Below are 23626 nucleotides of genomic sequence, written 5' to 3'. Positions count from 1 at the left end.
TACAAGTAAAAAAGCAAGCCCCTCAAACATTTTCATTTTATTTTGAGATAAATTGACAGCAATATGCTTTGACATATCTGTGGTATCACCTTCTGGTTTGTTTTCTCTTTGTCAATGTCAATCACAACGTGAATGCAAACAAGTTGCACCGAAGTGCTGCACAGCAACAAAGAAAATACACAGAAAATATGAAGAAAATAATTCATTAATTTACAAAAAAAAAAGTTAAGATATCAAGCTCTGTTTAATTCGAAAGGCAAAGCGTAGAGGTGGGTCCTTAAAAGCACCTTAAAAGTCTCGAGATTATGAACAGCTCTCCATTTTTTTAATGGAGAGATGATTAACATATGAGTAAATCAAACAAACTTATACTGACTTTCTCTGTGATAGTTTGAGAATGAAAAGTCAACACAACATATTGTTTCTTTACCACACAGACAGATGTTTAAAGATTCAGTGGAACAGATGTCACAACTTACACTCTGTTACGTCCCTCTGCAGCCCCTAATCATCTCAATGTTTTCAGCTGGTGCTAATTGGCCACACCTAGTCAGGTGTGGACAAAAGCATACCTGAGGCAAGCTTCCCAGGAGCTCGCTTGTCTTTGCCTTGGTGGCACCAGCCATTTTAGCCAACCTCGTATTCCATTTCAAGAAAAAAAACCTCTTCTCACTAACACTCTGGTATTCATCTTTTTTTTTTATGTTGTGGCTTTTGAGCCGGGTCATAACACTCTCATCCTAAACCGCCAGTGTACCACCTCAGTATCAGTTAGCAAGCTAGCAATGGCTGTGAAACTGAAGAAGTCACTAATTCGAGTGACGAAACGTTTCTCCCTCTGAAAGCGCTACGTCCTGATGAACAAGTCCTGGATGATGGAGCATGCACATTGACCACACTAACAATGGCTGGTACTAGCAGTCTGTTTGAGCCTTTCCAATGACTTTGCTATGCAGCCACACCCGCTTTAAAAGTTGCTCTGCATTCTGCTCGACTCATAAGGTGTATGAAAATATTTATTGAATATATAGTCTCATTTTATTACATATAATTTGCAAGCTGTTTTCATTTAAAATCAGTATTTGAGTGAATGTAATTCTTAGTTACATCCCACCTTCACAATAAAGGAATATATCTGCTCTTTCAATATGCTCATTAACTTGTTGAGAGTTGACATCTTTAGATGGCAGCGTCTGTAAATAACGCATGCAGCAAAGACTGTTCTTTTCTCCCTGTGGTGATCAGCTCTCAAAGCAAATCACCTGAATAATTTCAGCTTGATTAATGAATAAGAGAGACAAGGTTCATTGGCAGCGGGGGATGTTTTATAACAAAAAGATTAAAATCTGACCTGAATTAGAAGATATTTCTCCTACTGCAAATTCAACCATTAAAGCAGAAAGATGACGGTCTTTCGATTGGAGCGTATAATTCTAAAGATGAGAAATTAAACGTGTACGACAGCTCGAACCTTTTTAATATTCAAGTGCTGCAGAGCAGAAATTAAAAAGAGAAGTTGGCAGAATCCTTGACCTCGACAGCCATGTATATGTATGTGAATAATGAGCTGACACCGGGCCTCATATTCACAGAGCGGTTGCTGTATATGAAGCATTTACATACATTCATCAGAGCAGAGAGGCTGTGAGTCTCTGTTGTTGTAAATATTTGCTGCTCAACACACAATGTTTATCATTTGTTTAAATGCTTTGTGTGGTATATACAATTAAACTTAGCGCAGATATTGTCATGGGTCTGACAGCACGTTTAACTCAGCATCATAAGCCATGTAGGGAGGAGAGCATCGGCTGCTCAGGTTGCCAGGTTGGTCAGACTGTTACGAAAGTGTAATTACACACTAGATTATACAGATTCCACAAATTGCCAAAATTTACTCCCATCCAGCTACAAACCCTCAGTCCTGAGAACCTCTTCTCTCAGACATTCAGCCTCTTCCATCCTTAGTCTCCAGTCAACACACAGCTGTCTACACTAAAGATAAGCCAGGTCCAGCCTCATTTTTGACCAGGTTATAGTCAAGAGAAGGGGTCTCAGCCTTAACAGAATAAATCTGTCTGGTCTGTGTGTAATCTCCCTCTACTTTCAGCCAAACCCATGAACTTTTTCTTCCACTATCCAAGTCTTTCTGTTTCCTGTGTCCCTTCCTCAACTCAAACTGTTTTTCTTTTTCCTTTTTTCCAGTACTTGCAAGCATGATAAAATACTTGTCATGCTGAGTCATATCAAGTGAGCTGATATAATCTAATATCCAAACTTTGAGATCAAAGCCACTGTGAGATTTTGATATATTAGAAATTGTTGTGATAAGTATTTCCAAAACACCCCTAGAACTGGGTAGCTCCAGACTGGGATGACACAGTATTAGGATTCAACAGCAGTTATGAGTTAAACCTTACATACTGTTCAGGTCAAGACTGACTTATTTTGACATTTGACAGCATTCCAAACACCATAAATGTCTTTTTCTTTTTTCTTTTTTTTTTTTAGCTTAAAATGTGATTACTTTTCTTAAAGTGGTCTAAAATTTTAATGTGCATAACGTGTGACAAAATTTTATGTGCATTGAGGCTGTTGTAGGACAAATTTGACCCAAATGTACTCAGATGGATTTCCCAGTGTGGAACTAAACAAGGAAAGTGGGGGATTTAGGACCTCTTGAAAATGTATAATATTCTAATGTATTTGTGATTTCTTTTCTTTTTAAATCAGGCAGCGGTGACAGAGTTGAACAGGGAACTTGACACTATCATGAAAAATGTCTGTATTCTCACCATGGACAGAAAAAAACCATCCAAGAAATTGCTACAATATTAGGAGTGGCAAAATCTACCATTTGGTACATACTGAGAAAGAAAGAAAGCACTGGTGATCTGGATCCCCACGCAATACAAAAGTGGTGGATGATCGCAGAATCTTTTCCATGGTGAAGAGAAAACCCTTCACAACAGCCAACCAAGTGAACAACACTGTCCAGGAGATAGGCTCATTGATATCCAAGTCTACCATAAAGAGAAGACTGCATGAAAGTAAATATAGAGGGTTCACTGCAAGGTGCAAGTCATTTATAAGCCTCAAGAATAGAAATGCTCAATTGTACTGAAAAAACATCTAAAAACCCAGCACAGTTCTAGAAAAAACTTTCTTTGGACGGATGAAACCAAGATCAACCTCTACCAGAGTGATGGCAAAAACAGCTCATGATCCAAACAAAGCATACCACATCATCTGTAAAACACAGCAGAGGCAGTGTGATGGCTTGGGCGTGCATGGCTGCCAGTCGTACTGGGACACTATTGTTAACTGATGATGTGACACAAGACAGAAGCAGCTGAATGAATTTTGAGGTGTTCAGAGACATACTGTTTGCTCAAGTCCAGCTAAATGCAGTCAATTTGATTGGGTAGTGTTTCATAATACAGATGGACAATGACCCAAAACATACAGTCAAAGCAACCCAGGAGTTTATTAAAGCAAAGAAGTGTAATATTCTTGAATGGCCAAGTCAGTCACCTGATCTTAGCCCAATTGAGCATTTCACCTGTTGAAGACTAAACTTCAGACAGAAAGGGCCACAAACAAACAGTAATAAAAGCTGCTGCAGTAAAGGCCTGGCAGAGCATTAAAAAGAAAACCCAGCATGTGGTGATGTCCATGAGTTCAAGACTTCAAGAATTAGAAATTAAAATTTTATTTTCAGTTATTTAATTTGTCCAATTACATTTGAGCTCCTGAAATAAGGGATTGTGTTTAAATTGCTTTAGTTCCCCCACATTTTTATGCAATGTTTTTGTTCAAACCACGGCATTAAACCTAAAAGTCTGCACTTCAACTGCATCACAGTTGTTTCATTTAAAATCCCTTGTGGTAATGCACAGAACCAAAATTAGAAAAAGTTGCCTCCAAATATTTATGGAATTAACTGCATATGGTAGGCATAACAAACAGGGACATATAACAGTCACGAGAGATGCACTTGCAAGTACAAGCACATGTGATATCTGGAAATCTAAAATTAGGAAAATTAAACTCAATTTATTCTGAAATAACAGAGAGCTAACTGAGATTAACATAGAGGTCAACCCAGACCATACTATAAAGGAATGAAATATGAATACTGTGTAAGGGCAAAACAGTTTACTGAACTAAAAATGGATTTGGCACAAGGAAATCTAAACAGCCTAGCCAAGATGAACAGACGGAGTCAAAAACATAGAAAATCTAGGAAATTGCTGCATCACTAAGTACATATTAGGCAATCTGGCAGAGCAGGGAGGGAAAACATGCTCCTCAAATACACAAGGGAGACAATTAGACACAGGTGCGATCCATTAGGGCGGAGGAAGCAATCACGCAGGAGGGCAGGGAAAAGGTGAACCGGAAACATGGAACAAGGGTGACTAACAAAATAACACATAAAATTTATGAAAGGAGATGCAAATGTTAGAAAAACATCATATAATTTATGAGCCAGAGTGGGATCTCACACAGAGGACAGAAAACAGCTCTAGCATAAATTCTACTTCTCCTACATAGCAGAGACCTCACCAAGTTCATTTGGTCCATGAGAGGTATGAAAAGATCAGTGTGAGATGTTACACCGAATTTGTCTTTGTTGGAAAATTACAGTTTACAGTTCAGGAACAAGGATCGCTCTTTGATCCTTTTTCACCTTGCATCGGGTGGACGGCCAACCATTTTAGCCTTGCTAAACCTAACTCCAGCCTCCAAAAGCAACCAGTGCTTCATAGGTAGTGTGAAACTTGACTGCCCTGTTAATCTACATTCATCTGTCAGTTGTCATTAGCTATTGTACATACTAAAATATATGCAGTTTTCAAATGAGATTCATCTTTATAAATTAACTTCATTAGGCTTGCCATTAATAATGATAATATCATTGATGGTCAGTGCAATAATAAAATAGCACCAATGGGAACCATTCTGGGGGGTTTTTTTGGGGGGGGGGGGGGGGTTGAGTTAGTTGCACTACTCAGAACTTATTTTGTTTTGCTCCTTCTCACTTGTGCCATAAAATATGTAACAAAGAGAGTTTAAAAGGACTCAGTAGCTATGCCCTCTGCAACCCCTACTCTTCTTGCATTTGCAGTCCAAAAGTCTTTGGATGTCTGGGCATTCATGGCTGATTGTCTATAGCTTATGAGGTGTGGATAAATGCATCCCTAAGGTCAGCTTAGAGGGGAGACACCACTTCTTGCCAAAGCTTGTTATGGTCTCTTGGCTGTCATTTGTAGCTGAGCTTAGTAAGTAATATCTTTGCAAACTCTAGTTTCAGTCTTCACTTTGCGCTGAGGCTTTTGAGCCAGGTCATAACATCCTAGGGTTACACTGTCATTAATGATTCCTATGCATGAAATCTACTTAGAGTATTTTAGATGTATAATAAATTTTTCACCCACTGAAATCTCAGGCGAAGTGTGGAAACACATTGCTCTTCATGCAGAACACAGTTTGGACAAAACACATCAAATTGTCTCTGCATCATTAGATGTGTTTTTGCTCCACTGGTTTGATGATTCAGTGGAGGATACACTGGAAAGTCTGACGTGGATAATGAGTTTAAAAGGTTCAGGACATTTGGCAGGAAGTTGTCTGTTGTGCATGAAGTTCACAGAACAAGTTCAAGGAGCTTTGTGCAGGTTCTGGTATACACTTCTTGTCCAGGACATTCTTACCGTAACTGACAGGAGGAAGCTGCTTTTAACTTGTCAGACTCAATATATCACTTTTGTTAAAGGCCCATTGCAAGGGCACTGTTCACCAATATAAAATTAACGGGCATATTTGACATGAGGTAGAAAGGTTGAAGGATTATCAATTTAGCATCATACCATTTAGGTATAATGCAAAACTCTCAGTTTTACACAATTTTAGTTTGGAATTTCAGTGTCGGGTAGAAGATTTGAGTTCATCAAGATTTAGTCAGCCTGTATCAAGAAGAACTGAAAACCACCATCTCTATGGAAAAATCAATTTCCACATTCTTTAAACTTTGAAATATTCTGAAGAAAAGAAATTAACTGCACTGCACAGTCTACATATACTCATGTCAGCTGTGGTGGTAAAAACACCCAACGCATGCCATTTGGATTGGGTTATTTAATCAGTATCAACTGAGATTACATTAAGTGTTAAGTGTCAACATGTTACTCAGTGTGTATATATATACCTACATAATACTCCTTAATCAAATTATCATTTCAACATAGGGATATTATCTGCGTGTAAAAAGACTTATGTAGATATTTTTATCAAAAACGGGTGTTCAAAGTGGGACGGACAGCAAAGCAGTAAACTAATGAGTTAATCCAACAATGCTCACACAGGGTCTTGAATCAGGTGCAGGTCAAAGCAGCTACAGTAAAGTATGCTCTCCTTTCAGCTTATCCAGTTATCAGTGTTATCAGACATTTGTTGTTCTATGTTTCAAACTTTCTACCATTGGTGAGGCAATCAAATACTCTTTAGAGAAATTTCCCAAAACAATTGCTGTTAAATATGCTGTGGCAACAAAAGATCTCCTATTTTCGTTCTACCTCTAAGAGTAAATGAGTGACCTCTAAAATGTGTCACTTCTTTGTTGGAAGGGTTCAGTTTTGAATAGTTTAAATGGGTGCATGAAGCTTTGGAGAATTTGAAAAATGCTTTACTTTTGCTTTACACTAGATTTTTTTTTTTTTTTTTGAGATAAAGACAGAGAATCTTTTTTTCATTTTCGTTCCTTCCAACAACCAGATTTTTTTTAAAGTGACATTTTCTGTACAGTGTGTAATTTGACAATTTCATAGCAGCAAGGAAATATAACATGACATCTATTGACTGTTTTCAGTTATTAATTATAGGAATATATAATATGCGAAAGCCTAACAACCAATTTATCCGTGAATAACTGAGAAGAAAAACTTGCTTTTCATTGCCATCAATAATTTGTCCCTTTTTTTTTAATTGACTGCCTGTAAAGTGATGTACACAAGTAAATGCTGAAAACAAAAGGCAAATGGATGAGGATGTTGGCTGTAACAGCAAGAAGTAAATTCAAGGAATAATGGGCTTTTGCTGAAGAATGAAATATCTAAGCTACCTATGTACAGCTACAGTCAGTTTACATCCACTCAGTATGGGCATAAATGTCAATGTCAAATACCAGTTTGGGCTTTTAAAGATTTCTTTGTGTCTGGGGGTGGGCGTCCGGGTACACACCGGCTCACTCCTTGGCGGCCGCTTGTCGGGGCCTGGGGCCTGGGGCTCGCTCGGGCCCCTTTGGAGGTGGGGTGCCCCCGGCCTCTCGGCCTAGGGCTCGGTCACTCAGGCGCAGCTGGGGGCCGGCGGAGCTCACGGGCGCGTCACTGCAACTCCCCCTGACTTCTGCTCCGCGGCTGCTGGGCGAGCCCTCATCTGGGACTCTCCTCAGCTCTTACTGGGACAGTGGCGCGGCTGCCCCTCTGTTGGTCTTCCATGGTCTCTTGTGTTCTGGGGGCCTCTGGATGTCTGGAGTTTTGATCTCCTCCATACCCGCTTCACACCCTGGAGGACGGGGCTGTGGCCCCCCCACACTCCCTAGCAGATCATTACATGGAGAAACCTTTGGAATGCAAGCATGCTGATCCACACAGGTATGCACACATGGGTATTCACAGACGCGGACTAAAGCTTTCCTGGCTGCTGCCTCAAAGCACACTGTGCGCTGTCTATCTTGCGTGCTGCACAATATCGTTTATTACTTAGTAAATACTGATATCTATGACTAGCTAGGTTATTGTGATGGTGCTTTGTTTTCTCTATTATTATGTTGCTCTTTGTTGTTTGCTGTCTCCTCTGTTTGTTTGTTTGTTTGTTTGTTTGTTTGTTTTTTTTTCTCCATACAGGTGACCCAGGAGTTTTTTTTTTTTTTTTTTGTCTCTCTTCCCCCCCCTTCTCACCGTCTCTTCTCCCCTTTGGTTTTCTTTCTTTCTCTCCCCCTCTCTCTCTCATTCATTCCCCCTGTCCTATTTATTAAAAAAAAAAAAAAAAATGACAAAGGATGAACTGAAGCTCTGCCATCACGTAATGTCGCATACTGCTGTTTCTGATGTCATTTAAAAAAAAAAAAAAAAAAAAAAAAAAAAAAAATTTCTTTGAACTGTTCTTTTCCCAAGGTGGAATGATAGTACATGATACATCTATAATGACTTGAACTGGATATTGAATGAAGTTATTTTGGATTTTCTCCACACAAGGTCAAAATTATACTAAGGTTTAAAATGTCCCTTAGCAAGTTTTACTTCAACCAGAGACTTTTGGTATCCATCAACAAGCTTCTGGCATAACTCTGGCTGGATATTTGGCCACTCTTCTTGGAACAGTTGAGGTTTGAGTTCAGTAAGGCCAATCCAGAAGCTTAATGTTAGCCTGCTTTATCTACTCCAATACTATTTTCTTTAATATGTTTGGGATCATTGTCTTGTTGGAATGACCAATTGTGTCTGTAGCTGATTTGAGGTGAATTTGAAAAATTTGGAGGTTGCCATCCTTCATTATTTCATCCCCTTGTATGCACCAGTACCAGTGACACCAAAACAGCCCCAGAGCATGATGCTACCACTACCATGCATGACAGTTCGTATAATGTTCTTAGAGTTGAAACCCTCCCCTTTAATCCTTCAAACATACCTCTTGTAATTGAAATTGGTCAATTTTTCTCTTCCTTATTTGGCTTATACTTGTGGGCAGCTACAACTTCACTGAAGCTTGACTGTGTCGATTCTGGAGCAGTGGCTTCTGTCCTGGTTGGGACACTCTCAGTTAATGGTGATTTAAAACATGCTTCACTGTCAACAATGTAGATATTGCTCCAGCAGCTTCCAGTTCACGGCGGGCTTAAGCCTTGGTGGTTCCTGGGTCATTCCTGAACATCCTAATCAATTTCCTCTCACTTGAGGGTGACAGTTTGCATCTTCTTCCCTACCTTGGCAAAGTGGTGAGGCATCTGAATAACTTACTGACATACAGTTGTTTGAACTGGTGATCTTGCAATTTGCAGTTGTTTAGAAATGGCTTCAAGAAACCTTCTTAGATCTTCACTGAGTTCACTGAGAGCTTCACTTCATTAAACATGTATGCTGTACAATTATTCCATCCTGAGAAATAAAGATTCCAAAGAAACATTTAAAAGCCCCAAAATACCACGACGTTCATGTTCATGACAAGTGGATGTAAACGTCTGACCACGACTGTGTACATCTACAAATGCTTTATATTTATTTTTAAATTTCATTGTCCTGTGAGACTTAAGGTAGAGATCTTATCATCTTGTATTGTTAAATAATTATTCAATATGTCTAACGCATCTTCTGCTGGTAATATGGATAGGCAGTCAGGGCAGTTTAATTGTTTCAGAGCAGAAGCTGGTAGTATTAACAGAAATGCATAACTGTGTTTCTGACTGAGTGATGGGAGGAGTCAGGGAGATAAGTGTGGCTGTTTGAGGGTTTAAAAACTGCAGGAGGGGTTTTGTGTCAAATTAAATTACATGAGATTAACAACAAAGGCGGCAAGAATCAAAATGTCTTCAATCAGCACCAGAGAAATCCAGGAGGGAATTAAAATACTGAGAGGAGAAGCCACAGCAAGCAGAATATCCCTGACCGCAGAGCATACAGCTGCGTAGTTACTGATAAATCCAGGTTGCACATTGCTCGCATCATGTTGCATATAAGAGTTTTTTCAGGAGTTTTTTCCTACAGTCTTGTGTCATGATTTCTTTGGGGCACTATTAGATTAATAAGCAGAGCGGTGGGTTTTTTCTAATGCAAAAGAAGAACAAAGGAATGTGTTTGTTTCATTTTGGCTTCCCTGCTGGCAGTCTGTCGAGCATATTGTGTTTATTTCACCATTTTTAATACTTTCTGTTGACAGATCCGCCCTTTACGAAGGGAGAAAAACAATTAAAAAAAAACACACACACACACATTGTGTAACATTTAACAGTCAGCACGTGTGAAAAAAGAGGGACTGGATGTATTGAGCACAACACATTTCAAATAAAGGGAAGGAAACCAAAGAATCGGTGGATATGTATAATGGTGTCAAAGCGAATGTGAGTAATGGTAGACATTTTTCACTGAAGACATTTTGACAAACTATGAATGATAATAGTAATTAAAGCTGGATACTGTGAGGACTTAATGGTTCTACTTCTCTGTTTTCTAATCCTCTGTTACAGCTGTTGTTACTTTGACAGTGCCTTTGATCTAACGCTCATTTGTAAAATTGGCTTTTACTGTGGTGTGCCATTAAAACTATTGTCCGATACTTTTGAACACAATGACACTTTTTGCAATTGTGTTTAGTTCAAGTCATTAGCTGAAGACATTAGCTGAGGAGATGAGCAGTCTTGCATGGGAGGAGGCATCATCCAAATCACTCTTATTTCATCACGTTTTTTAAACTTGATGAAGGAGCTGTTTTATATCAAAGGGAGGAGGAGTAACGAGACGGGGAAAAAAGATCCTCGCTGTCATCTGAAAGGATTTAAGCTTTTTGTGTGTGTGTGTGTGTGTGTGTGTGTGTGTGTGTGTGTGTGTGTGTGTGTGTGTGTGTGTGTGTGTGTGTGTGTGTGTGTGTGTGTGTTTGTGTGATTTTCGAGCATATTAATAGCTGTGCATACTCGTGCCCTTTCTAAACAAAGCAGAGTGATTACTTTCACAAACAAAGCATCAATTACAGCAGAGAAATGCATTTAAAGCCCGAGTGAGCAGAGCAAAATCTGAGCTCTTTGCATGCACCATAAAATGACTAACACAACATTCATCTTCATCTTCATCCTAATCAGTACCGAACAGAAGCACTACTGAGATTTACACTTTCACCTGAACCACCAGCAGCTTTAAAGTGAATTTAATTAACAGCAGAAACAGCTCTACAGATGTGGCATCAGCTCCACAGAGCAGTACAGTCACAGTGATGTAATAATGGTTGAGTGAGGAAAAGTCACGCAGTGATAACTAAGATAAAAAAAGAGCACATGTGAAAGACTAATTGAAAGCAGTTGATTGCTGTGTTAAACTCAAAAACGTGTCTTGTTTTATATTATATTTTTATGTATGAGGACTGTACAGATAAGGATGTTTATCTCCTGTTGAAATCAAGAGCGCTCCTCGTCCATGATCATTTAGCGCCATCTACTGGCTTATCCTCTCGTTTCAGCTCCATGAGCACAAATTAAATATGAGCTGTGTTTTTGGATTTAATATTTACAGCATTTCAAGGGGCTGTAGATACTTTGTACACATTTTGCGCAAAGTAAGAGTGGAAGTGAATGTTTTTTACTTGAATACCTGTAAGCTGTCTCCTTCATAGACAGCTGTACAGTATCACTTCTTAATCTGTGCCAAATTGATATTTATTTAATTGGTAAAATGCAAAGAGCTTAAATTATTTTCTTTCTCATCTGGCGTTTCAGTTTTAGTCAGGGAAAGATGATGCAGATATGATGTGACTCTAGAATAGGACACTGGCAGGTGTTGCTTCGCAAAGATCTGTGATGCATGTTAAAACCTGTGATTATTCACACTATAGTGCACTGTATGTGATTTCCTGTATTGGATACAAAGCAGGCTGCTTCAAAGTAAGATGGGATTATACACTGAGAAAGAGGAGTACTTTGCGCAAATGTGCATTATGCATTTAAATCCACACAAAGAGAGTTTGATGAATTGAAGTTGATGATGTTTTTCTCTCCTTTTTGGATAATAGTAATGTGATTTTTTTGGTGGTCCCCTGTTCTCACTCTGAAGCCCCTGAATGTTGTTTATCGATCTTCCTTCGGGCATAATACAGATGACGATTTTACAGCCTGAAAGATCTGAGAGGTATTAGTTATTTTTTCTATAAGGTTGCCATTTAAAAACTTCCAATGTACACCATTTGTTTGCAAGTCTGGACCATAGCAAGCTTGAGCCAATGGTTTACTGAAAGTCCCTCAAAATGTCTACTGAAGAACTGCTTAAGCTTTTAAGCTCCAATACCCAGAACCCTTTACACTTAAAATTTTTTTGTTAATCCTGGTCTATAAATATCATGCTCAAGATCCATTCAGCTTCTGTTTGTACTCGTTTTAACTGGTTGGTCTCTTATTGACTTATTCTACACACACACACACACACACACACACACACACACACACACACGTACACAGGCAAGGTACTCTTTGTGTGTATGTAGACGTCATATGTTAATGAACCTATGCATATTCATGTAACCTCAATAAAAGGACAGTGGTACGGGAGGACGGACGAGAGCAACTAGGGTCAGACGAAGGAACGGCGTTTGTCCGGTTCTCTCCCGTGCACGAGTAACATGAAGAACTTTGCCTACTTGTGTCTTGCTTTGCAGTGTAATTGTATTGTCTTTAACGTTCCAGCGGATAGGTACAAGCTACAAACCTATCAGGTTTGTACACATTTTTGGACACCTCTGTTAGAAGGCCGAGTGCACTCAAAACAAGATAAATAACATCTACAAGTCTGAACAATAAATCAAAGAAAATTGATTTATGACTCTATTTGGTGAAAGACAGAATAATCTGGGAATCGTTATGTGCAAATGACAGAAAAAACAAGAAAAGAATAAGTTCGATATTCCAGTATTATTCTGTATTATACTACTTTGTACATCATCCTCCTTTAATTCTAGAATGAAATATTATACTTTACCATTAATTTTTTTCATCAGTCTAATGGATTCTGATTGCCAGAAATTATCAGAAAATACATAAAACATCCACCATACCATGGCGCATTTCTGTTATATTAGTGTTTTCCTGTTGACTCTATGGTATATCTCGTAGAACTGATGCTCAGAATTACTGGTGAAAAGGACCGTTCCAAACATTCATCAGGTTTTTTCCTCTTAGGCGGGAATCTATCCTGGCTGTCATGGGATGAGAGGCATGGTACATCCTGGACTGAGACAACAACCATTCACACTCACATCTACAGTGCATTATTCTGCTTTTAAATTGAGTTTACGATGGTTCTGACTAGGATGCATGTTGGGGTGAGGTGTTCTGGGTATGTCCTACCAGGATGAAGCCCTGGGGTAGGCCCAGGGCACTGGTGGGATTATGTCTCTTGGCTGGCCTGGGAAGTGTTCTCTTGGATAAGCTAGAGAAGGTGGCTCGGAGGATGGAGGTCTGGGTTTCTAAGTGGAAGAGGATGGATGGATAATTAGACTTAAATTTAGCAATAAATAAATACTTGTGGTATATAAACCTAAATTGCCATATTGTCATCCAAACTTTAAAGGAAAAGGGTCATGAAACTGGCCTTGTAGAAGAAAACAACCTGTTAAACGCTGGATGGCATTTATGTGCATCAAACACAATCATGTTATGTAACAAATCTGAACTATGTTATGTGTTGTATTGTTCCTATGTCTTTGGGTTTGTTGTTGTTGTTTTTTAAATTCACATACACGTGTACCTGCGACTTTTATGACTGTTTTGTGCATTTCTTCCCTGTTACTTCTTAGTTCATGACTTTAAGATCAGGGACCTTTTAAAAAATAATAGGTATTTTTTTTAGATTTTTGCCCAAGAAAATTAGAACTTTAATCGAGTTGTAACCTTTTTTGTTTTTAAATGAATTTTAACCTCCTCGCCTGTTCTCTTATTTTTATTCAATATTATTTGCAGTTTGCCACTGTAGTAAGTCTGCTGATAAAGGTCTGTCTACAGTCATCACTTAAAACTCTACAGCACTGACGTTTCTCCTGTGCGTGCCACGTCACAAGCCTGCGTCAGGCTCAACTGTAATTGTAAACAGTTAGCAGCAGTTTTAGCTAACCTTACATCCCAGCGTTCAGTTTGTCAGCTGCGGGGAGCTTTCAGTCGTCCCGGCAAGTTTTTACTATCAGTAAGGGTAACGGTAGCTGTCAAGTGATGTTGTAAAATCTTTTTTTGAGGCTTTATTAGACGGCGTCAAGTTCCTGTCATAAAGCTAATCCTAGCGTTGGAGCTAAATAAGCTAGTTGACTGTAAGATGCAAGTCTGCTTCGCACCAGTTATCTCTTACTTCTTTGAAGCCTAAAGGTGCTTTGTGCTGAAATGGTGCTTTCCTTGTTGAGCCTTTGTGCCAAGGAGGTGGTTCGTGACCACAGCTCGTCGCATTCCTGGCTGAGGTGGATGCCCAAAGATCTGTACAGAGCACTGCTGGAGGCCGCCTTCTCCACCTGCAGACCGCTGGCTGTGGGAGAGCTGGTGCAGCGGTGGCCTGAGCTCACACTGCGGGTCGGAGGTCGGAGGAAACCGGGACAAACTGCGCCAAATCGACTCTGTATTCAGTCTATGTTGCTTGGTGTGGTTAGAGGACTGACAGACCACAGGTGAGTAGTAGTAGTTTGAATCACGATGTCTAATATCAGCATTGTTTCTGGGAGTAACATATCAACTGTCATCTAGGTGTGCACTGGAAGTCTTGGACCTCTGTGGAGTGCAAGGAGATGAAGGAGGAATGGGGGACCCGATGGGAGGCTGGTCTCTGACAGTAGCTCTTTGCACCATGGTCCTTAAGGCCAGAGTTAGGACAAGAAGGCCACAAAGGACACGAAGGGAACAGAAGAAAGAAAGAGACCAGGAGAGAAAACGGATCTCAGCTCTGGAAAGGGAGAGGGATTTAAAAAGAGAGAGGGGACAGAAGAAAAGAGATGGGGAACTAAACAGTAATGAGTCAACCAATGTTGGTGAGAGGACTGAATCTTCAGGGTCTGTGAGTGAAGAAGACCTAAGTAAAGGAGTCAGGAGGAGGATGGAGATTGAGAGGAAAAGAGAGAGGACAGTATTAGGGAGCAGTGAGAGGGACGCTGAAGAAAAAGAGATGGATCGTGATGTGGTGGTGCATGTGAGAGCTGATCTTTTTGTTAATGGCCGCTCTTGGGAGCGTGTTCACTCAGCTCTGAGCACATCTGGACCTCTAAAGCTTCAGTGCAGATACCTGCGTGTGGAAGAGATTTCAGTGCCAAGTATCAGTATTCTGCTAGATCTGCTCCCCCGCAGAGGACTTCTGGGCGTCGACATACGCTACAGCAGCCTTGGGGTGGCTGGCTTGGCTGAACTGCTGCCTCTGCTCTCCACATTTCCTGCACTAAAATCCCTTCGCCTGCACTACTGTAACCTGGATTTTCGCAGAGTCCATCCCAGCCAGTCAGAGGCACTGGGGGAGCTGTCGCAGGGTCTGGCACGCCTGCAGGAACTGCGACACCTCAGCCTCACTGCACTGCGCCTGCCTGGTCAGCTCCGTGTGTTGCTCAGGTATGGCCTGTTTACCTCATTACATTATTTTGCATTTAACCCACTGACAAACACAAAGTCAGGGATTTTTCAAAATGCCATTGGCTCTTTTCTAAATTTCGTTACAGTTTAAAAACTAAACTTATAACAGATTAACTAAGTTGACCAGTTCAAGATCAGCATTTTGCCTATGTAATAAGTCACTATTTCAAAGAAAATGAGCAGACATCTTTAAAATAATGCTGTTAAAGCTAGAACACAAACAATGAAACCTAAAGTGTTTGATGAGGTGACATTATTTAAATGTTTTCTTCTATTGTCTGTTGATACAGCTCTCTGCCTCAGCCTCTGGAGATCTTGGAGCTCCCCTATTTGTCCCTGAGTCCAGCTGACTTTGCCTATCTGTCCTGCAGTCATCACACTTCCACGCTACAGCAGCTGGATCTAAGCGAAAACCGTCTGGATGAAAACACTCTGCCTTCCATTCGCCGCCTCCTCTCCCAGGCTTCGGGGAGCCTGCAGCACCTGTCTTTAAGCGGTTGTGGTCTGACTGATGGCCTGCTGGGGCTCTTGTTGCCCTCACTAGGAGGTTGCCGGGCCCTCAAGAGCTTGGCTCTGGCATTGAACCCGCTCTCCATGGCTGGTCTCATGGACTTGGTGAAGATGGCTGTAAGAATGCCCTCCCTACGACAGCTACTGTACCCCAACCCCCTGGAGGACTACCAGCCAGGCCTTCCCGACCTGCCCTCCAGTGCTCAGCTCTTAGACTGGCCTCTAGATGAAACCTCAGACATCAACCTGACCAGCAACAAGCTCAACAGGGTTCTGATCGACAATGGACGCTCTGACATCTTTCTGACCTGTGACTTGCTGAATTATGATAAAGACATGGTGGCATAAAGCAGAGATGCTTCTTAAGCTCATTCATCGACAAACGATAGCAATGTACTGAAGCCTTACAATCAAACTGTCACCTGAGAAATGGTTGGGTATTCTTTTTTTAAAAAAAATTTAAATAGCCTTTTCCTTGTCACTTAGTCTTATGGTAAATGTAATGCATTTAAGCTTTTACAGTCCAAAACAGGCAAATGAAGGTAGCAAGACATTACTCAGTAAAATACAGATATCCACCAAGGCCCAGTAATCTTTGTTAAGTGTCTGGGTTTGAGAGAAGGGATCGCATTGTTGCCACTCAGCCACTTTCTCTAAACAGATATGGACATAAAAATGCTGACTCTGTGGCAAGGGTCAAAATTTTTAGTAGCTTTCTGATCAGTGGCGTTTGACGAGTCTTTGATTCAGTGCAGGTAAAGAGTCCATGTAGACAGCAGAAGAGGGACTGTATTTTTGAAATCCATTTGTTGTCAAACAAACGGCACACTTTTTGTTAATTAAAAAAAAACCAACATTTAGCTACAATCATAAACGATGACCAGCAGACTGAAATGGAAGTCTTTCCTCACATATCTTCTGGTTACATCAGAAAATTGGATGTTGCTGCTCAAGTCAGCAGGTTAGCTGATGGTTTTCCAGATTTCTCAGCCACCAGATCAACAAGTGCAGGTCTTCAGATGAATTTCGCTCCTCTTGACTTTTGGTTGTTCTAAATAAATGTACAGGATGAGGTGATAAGCTCTGCTGAAAAGTGACAGACACTAATCTGTCATTCAGTCAGAACATGCTGCACTAATTTAATTGATTTGCTTGTTGACTTTATAAGTGTTAGTACAGCATAAGTCAGTGCAGGATTCGTACTGGTGATCACTGGCGTTTTAATAATCAGGTTACAGCTGGGATGCAGCAAAATACTTTTGTATACAATTCATTCACATAGTGTCTGATCAGCAGATGTATGTGCAACCAAAACTACAGGATAGTTACTGCTTACTATCCTGTTATATCATCATGTTTGTACCTTTTGTAGTCACTAAGTCATGCTGTCTTGCGTCTCTGCTGTTCGAAGCCGCATTACTGTGTTCCTTGAATGTTTGTTTAAAAATATTTATAATCAAATCTTTTCAGTCACCAGCATTAAGAAATAAGTGCGCCAAATCAGCTTTATGTGCATCACAGATGCACTTATACATTGAAAGTCACAGAATAAATCACTTATGAAGCCAAGGATATTATTCGGCTGTTGGAAATTGATTTACAACAAAGGTGGGTTACTGAGCCTAATGGGGTTGTTACAGTCTGTTACAGATTGAAAGGCATCATCTGTAGTACTCTACCCAAGACTGCTCTTGAATAAAATAGGACTGAGTCAAGACCTTCCACCAGTCTTCTTCTAACGGCAAAGTGATGAAATTGGGGAACTGCATGAGGATGGGACGGTGTCGCACGGGAGGCAGAATTCAACCTGAATGACGATCAACATTAGACGGTTATTTTCTGAATGTAAATCACCCCATTTAATGAGAATTTTTTGTTACAGTTCAGTAACAACTCCGCTGGCATTCTCTGTATTCTGAACATGTTGAATGTTTCTAGGCGAAGAATTGGTTGAAATCTACTAAAATAAAATATCAGAAATGAAATGTTTTAGCTTACAGTGAAGAAGTGAAACTAATATGTGCACTAATTTCACATACCTGTGATAAATAGGCAAAAGCACTGTGTTTTTGTGACCAGGAGGTGTGGCATTTCTGGGTTTGTTGTGCTCGTCCTTTTGCACACAGCAGAAATAATTGATCACTTCAACCACACTGCATGCCGGGGGTGTCCACTTGGTGTTACTGCTCAGGTAGAGATACCTGCTATGCTCCTGGTGGTTTGGAAATGAAAGTGGGAATGTAGTTAACCGCTTACACTAGCAGTCAAAAACATTAAAGCAATTGAGGTCACAGTAAATGACCTCAGAACTGATCTGATCTTTTGTCACACTGAAATACTGAAAATATGTCAGCTCTAACCAAAGACAGAAACATTTCAAATCAATAAATTACTTTGTATGTTGAGAACCACAAGTCCAGCCATCATTCTGCTTTACTGTGGAGACTCTTCCAGGTGTCACACTGTTCCTCCAGCTCCGAGTCCCAAGTGTCCACCTTGGGCCACAGCCACTGCTAGACCTCCACGTTCAGTTCTGTCAGCACGCGCATTACTGTCTTCCTGTTAAAATCAGAAAAAAAAGATTTTAGCTATACAAACAAAAACTACTTGTTTTAGCAGTGAAAACTCACCCAACCCCTAGTTCTTTATAGGCTAGAAGAGTTAAAAGAATTTATCAGCTCACAGCCTGCAGGTTTCAGATGCATCAACAGATTTAAGATCTCAGTAAGCACAGCTCCACAGCTGACTCAAACACACATAAAATTAATCACAACCTAATAATCCTCTACTTGTAAACTGCAAAGTCTGGTTCTTGCTGTGCCATATGAGGCTTCACAAATGTGTGCACGCAGTCAGTGAGGCCTTGGTATAGCTCGTCTGTTCTGTAAGAGTCCCGGCTGTGCAGGGCCTTTGTTGATGCGAGGATCAATATCTTGAATGAGATGCTGCAGATTTGCAGATATTTGAGCAGATCTAAGGAGTTCTCTGGAAACAGCGTGTTTGGGATTCTCTCAGACACACACATGCACACCTCAGTATAAAAATGTTATTACTGTGCATGGCAGTCCATTTTTGTTGCACTACCTTTTTGTCAGGGTACAAATCACAAAACCATTCCATCTCTACGAACTCTTTAAGGAACGTTGGCAGTTCAGGTGAGGCTTCCCGTGGTGGAGGTGGTTATGGGGTCCTGAATTGACCACGAAATGGAGTCGATCTAGGTTTGGGTTGCTCCACTAGAGCAACTATCTTGGTCTAGTGGAAAGCTTGAAGTTTGCTGACTGTAAATGTAAGCTTTTGCATTTGCTTTACAGTACTAGATAAGTGAGGAAAGAACCTTAATATTCAGTAGCAGGCCATATATTAGTTTCATGTAGCGCTGAAATGCTTCCTTCCTGGTTTGCGCTGTACTTGGAAGTTTCCCTTTTTTGCTCTTTACTGCATCTTGCAGAAGTGCTTCCAGGCTGTTATTTAAAGTCACCAATATGTACTAAAACAAAGGTGAAAAGGAAACAGCTGAGATATCTGAAATAAAATGCAACTGTTAGACATTCAAGTCCTATCATTTACACACACCTCTTGCTGCATGTCTCCCCTCAGTCCATCACTGATGGCTTCCTCGTCTTTATCTCTGCTAGAAGTCCTGTTTCCACCAACAATGCTCACAGATAATAAGGCCACTGTTTTGCATTATCTTTAATATGAAATATCTGAGTCTTACTATTAGTTAGCTATGAAAAAGTCCAAATTACACTCCATTATAGCCACAGCCACACAGCCAGCTCTCCAGGTGAATGTCTTACTGTTTGCTGGTAGTTGGGTGGCAGGAACTTTGTACAGCTCATCACGTACAGGCCCTCTCTGATGCCCAGGAACACATCTCCTCCAAACACGCTGTACGCCAAGCGTTCAGGCACCGCATTCAGCTGGAGCGTCCTGGAGGAGCAACACCCACAAAGAGGTTGAAGAACATAGACGTACCTGTCTGAAATACACACAAAGGCTCGGACTGAAAGGCTGCTCCTCACATCTGTAATAATCACCAACCTGAGGAGGCGATTCTCTTCATCCCACATTTGCCCCTTCTTATCCAGACTGCTGGAAACAAATACCTTCAGATGGGGAAGCACAGTCCTGCAAGACACAAGCAAACATGCACATAGAGACATACAGAAACAACAACAACAACATAACTCTGCATGTAACTTGCAATAAAAACTGTGACCTGTTAAGTGGTCTGAATCTCCTTCTTCAGGCTTAAAATCTGTTTGGCTTTGAGTCAACAGACTGACATGCTTTAAGCCGTAGGAGCTGTCATTGGGCTCTTGAAAGGTTGCAGCCAGTTGGGACTTCAGTGCTGCCAGGTGGGCTAGAGGCTGGCTGTAGTGCTTAGTTGTCGAGTGAGACACTTCTGGATGTAGGGATTAACCCTCCAGACCACCAATGTCAAGTCCTCACCTTGGCGATTGGGATACAGTCATCAGGTAATGAGTGATAATTATTCAAAAAAGGCATTGCATTTGTAAATACTTGTGAGGGGAGGTAGCTGCTTGTTGTCGACATCCACCTGCACGGTGGTGACTCTCTGACCATTGTATGCTGGCATCCGGCATAACACCTTTCCATTATTCATTATTCACACAGCCTCCCCTTTTACCAAGAAAGATCAAAAACCTGTCTCAGACACAGAAATATATTCGATTTCTGGCAATCCCGGAGTTTTCTATAGCACCATCGAGTATTTTCTTTGTACTGACAATGCTCACTTGTTCTTTGGGTTATTGAGTGCTGCCTCGTCTCTGAGACTGCAACCCCTCGTCTCCTGTAACCTCCACTGCTCTAAAGCTCTCTCTTTAGAAGAATAGAATTCAACTTTATTGTCATTGCACATGCACAGGTACAGGGCAACGAAATGCAGTTTGCATCCATCCAGAAGTGCTTTAGTGATATAGATATATTACACATATTTGTCTACCACATAGCTGTATATTGCCAAGCTGGGCCAGGGATTGTCAGAGTACCTGCATCATCATTTTCTATCAAGCTTTCAATGTCCTTCGAGGGTCCCTGGCCTTTCCATTCCTCCATCAAGTGATTTGATTACTTAGTGTGTTGGCTTGAAGCACCGTGACTGCCTCAGTCAAGGCCAACAGAATCTCTTCGTGCAGGCAGTAGTCATCACACAAAATCCTGTTCCTTGCCTTGAAAGAGGTCAACACTGCTCCAGTTTCTGCAGCCACCAGAGTGATATTTCTGTCCCCCCTTGATGCAGAAGGACTTGCATAGGGTAAGGAGCAGCAACTGACGGGACTTTAATTTGTCTCAATGGGGAGCCTTCATCACCTCTGAGTGGATGGTGTACAGTCTTCTGATGGTCCAGAAGTGCAGCCCCTGCTTTGAAAAAGAGATGAAGGTGTCTTCTTTTCTAGTACTTGCTATTCACAATAGAGGGCTTTTCTGATCTGATCTATATGGATGCAGTCAGTTTCATTACACTTATCCAGATCCCAGCGGCAGATGGTACCATCCACTGAGGAAGACATTAGCATCCTTAATCCAGAGCGGTAAAACAAGGACTTTACCACATGTAAAGACAAAAACAACAGACAAGAAATGTAAGAAAATTAAGGTGATAACCAATCAGAGACAGGCAGAAGTAGATATATGGAGCAGTTCAGTCATAATATACCTTTATGGCCTAAAAGGGTCCTATGTGGCCACCAGTTTAAAATCCATACCTTGATGGACAGGTCACGGAGAGCAATCATCAAACAGTCCAGCTGAATGCAGTGACATCACTGTAAAACATAATTTGTCAATATTTATGTTCAAAAATTCAATTCCGTTCATTTTAGTTGAATTTATATAGCACCAAATCACAACAACAGTTGCATCATGGGGATTTATATTGTAGGGTAAAGATCCTACAATGAAACAGAGAAAACCCCAACAATCAGATGACCCCTTTTGAAGCAAGCACTTTGGTTACGGTGGGAAGGAGAAACTGTTTTACTAGGCACAAACCTCTAGCAGAACCAGCCTCAGGAAGGGGCAGTCATCTGTCGCATCAGGTGGGGAGTGGACTGTAAACGACCACGGCAGACCCGGGTGCAAATCCATGCTTTGCAGCATACTTTATTGACTCACACGGTTGCTGTTCACAATGTTCATAATGCTCACAGAGCTGCAGCTCTCCCGCTGCCCGCTCAACATTATCACAACAACAACCCAACCACAGGACCCAGTACAATATTTAATTCGACGGGGCATGATTGCGGATGCCGTGCAGGTGCGTCCGCCTCCTCTGCACGGCACCGCAGGCCACGCCCCGCCACATGGACAAATTCATCATGAAAGTTTGAAAGATATCAGTCTCCTACCTCTTACTCTCCTTGGGCTATTTTATTAAGCACACCTCAGCAATCTACTGCAAAATAACACAGGTGTTCACGAAATTTCATCTTTGCTCACATCAAAATGTTCAGTTTTGTTGTTGTTGGATTTTTTCCCTTCTAACATTGTAGGATCTTTAACTCACAGTGTAAAGCATCTTGTTATGAGTTAGAACTATATACATAAAAATGACTTAATTTGAGTTACTGTTGCAAGGGACTACATTATGTTGACAGGTGTTTAAAGGTTTGTTGTCTCTATTTACTTACATCAGAGTGCCAGACCTTTGGGACAGCAGCCTCAGGTTGGGAAAGAGCACAGTACTTGTGTTTGTTGCTCTTGGGCACTCCATCACGATCTTCTTCTACACAAGACTGTTTTCCACTCATACAACTTTAGAACAGGCCAGCAGTTTGGAGACAAAGTCAGAAAGGCAAGGGTGAGATGGTTTGGACATCTGCAGACTAGGGATAGCAGACATACTGGGCAAAGAATCTTGAATATGGAGGGGATTGTAGAAAAGAGGAAGACTGCAGAGAAGATTTGTGGATGTAGTGAAGGAGGACATGCAGAGGGGCTGGTGTGACAGACGGGGAGGCTGAGGGTAGGGTGAGAAAGAGGCAGATGATGCACTATAGCGACCCCTAAAGCATGCAGTCCGAAAAGATGTCAAAACATACGCTGCTTTCACTTGTAGAGCCAGACTAATACTGCTTATACAGATATTTACTAATTAAAAAGTCTGGTATTTGCAGAGCATAGCTGCCAATATTGTTAAAATCCTAACGTATAATTAAATAAGTAGCGTAGAAAGTGTGGTGCTCTGTGGTGTGTTTTTTTTAGAGGTCCTGTGCAGTATCTTAGCTGTTCCTAGACTGCACACTTCGAGAAAAAGACCTCTGATGTTGTGCCTGGAATTTGTGGGAGTCACTTTTCCAGTTTGGGGGTTACAGCCACTAATGTTTCTATTACCACTGCAACCACGCTGAACTTTACCTTAGAAATCGGATCCAACTGACCTTCAGTCTATGATGCCACTATATCATGCTGATTAACCGGAAGCTGTTTGTCCCAGACAACCTTAACCCTGTTGTTCTCAAACACTGTGTGGTGTCTCCCATCAGGACTTGGTGACTTCTAATTTTATTGATCGCAGCAGCAGTTTTTAGACTTAGCTATGATCATTTTTACTACTTTTAAGTTGATATTTTAGAAATAATATTTTCAACAGAAAATTTACAACCAAATCAAAATATTGTGATTTTTTTTTTTACATTTCCTCTGGGACCCTTTCAAAAGCAAAAGAAACTTTTATTATTAATTCTTCTAAATTTTGCTTCTTAGCCAATTTTAATTTTTTTAAGATAAAATACAATC

General features: G+C 40.8%; 2 protein-coding genes across 8 annotated transcripts; one reads left to right on the top strand and one right to left on the bottom strand.

Moving 5' to 3' along the window:
• Positions 1–13727: 13727 nt before the first annotated feature.
• Positions 13728–16208, top strand: si:ch73-174h16.4 (leucine-rich repeat-containing protein 14). Of its 3 annotated transcripts, none has more exons than XM_004546844.4 (4): positions 13728–13931; positions 14143–14400; positions 14477–15325; positions 15637–16208. In XM_004546844.4, the coding sequence occupies exons 2-4, from the start codon at positions 14201–14203 to the stop codon at positions 16202–16204; spliced, it is 1617 nt and encodes a 538-aa protein (XP_004546901.1). In that variant the 5' UTR covers positions 13728–13931; positions 14143–14200; the 3' UTR covers positions 16205–16208. The 3 variants fall into 3 exon arrangements, with proteins under 3 accessions (XP_004546901.1, XP_004546900.1, XP_004546899.1); XM_004546843.4 differs by having other exon boundaries at positions 13728–14052; XM_004546842.3 differs by having other exon boundaries at positions 13728–14400.
• Positions 16209–17526: 1318 nt separating this feature from the next.
• LOC101473789 (WD repeat-containing protein 97) lies at positions 17527–22062 on the bottom strand. Of its 5 annotated transcripts, none has more exons than XR_013100134.1 (10): positions 21881–22062; positions 21595–21654; positions 21351–21432; positions 20878–21247; positions 20082–20314; positions 19904–19990; positions 19660–19792; positions 18250–18415; positions 17896–18068; positions 17527–17663 (listed from the first exon to the last, which is right to left on the bottom strand). XR_013100134.1 is itself a non-coding variant. In XM_076888196.1 (10 exons), the coding sequence occupies exons 6-8, from the start codon at positions 19930–19932 to the stop codon at positions 18314–18316; spliced, it is 264 nt and encodes an 87-aa protein (XP_076744311.1). In that variant the 5' UTR covers positions 19933–19990; positions 20082–20314; positions 20878–21247; positions 21351–21432; positions 21546–21654; positions 21881–22062; the 3' UTR covers positions 17527–17663; positions 17896–18068; positions 18250–18313. The 5 variants fall into 5 exon arrangements, 2 of the variants coding, with proteins under 2 accessions (XP_076744311.1, XP_076744312.1); XM_076888196.1 differs by having other exon boundaries at positions 21546–21654; XR_013100135.1 differs by having other exon boundaries at positions 17564–17816; positions 21546–21654.
• Positions 22063–23626: the final 1564 nt, after the last annotated feature.

The sequence above is a fragment of the Maylandia zebra genome, linkage group LG9 (genome assembly GCF_041146795.1).
Source record: "Maylandia zebra isolate NMK-2024a linkage group LG9, Mzebra_GT3a, whole genome shotgun sequence".
Lineage (NCBI taxonomy): Eukaryota > Metazoa > Chordata > Actinopteri > Cichliformes > Cichlidae > Maylandia > Maylandia zebra.
Note: the sequence above shows the minus strand (reverse complement) of the source record. Positions and strands in the feature narration are given on the sequence as shown.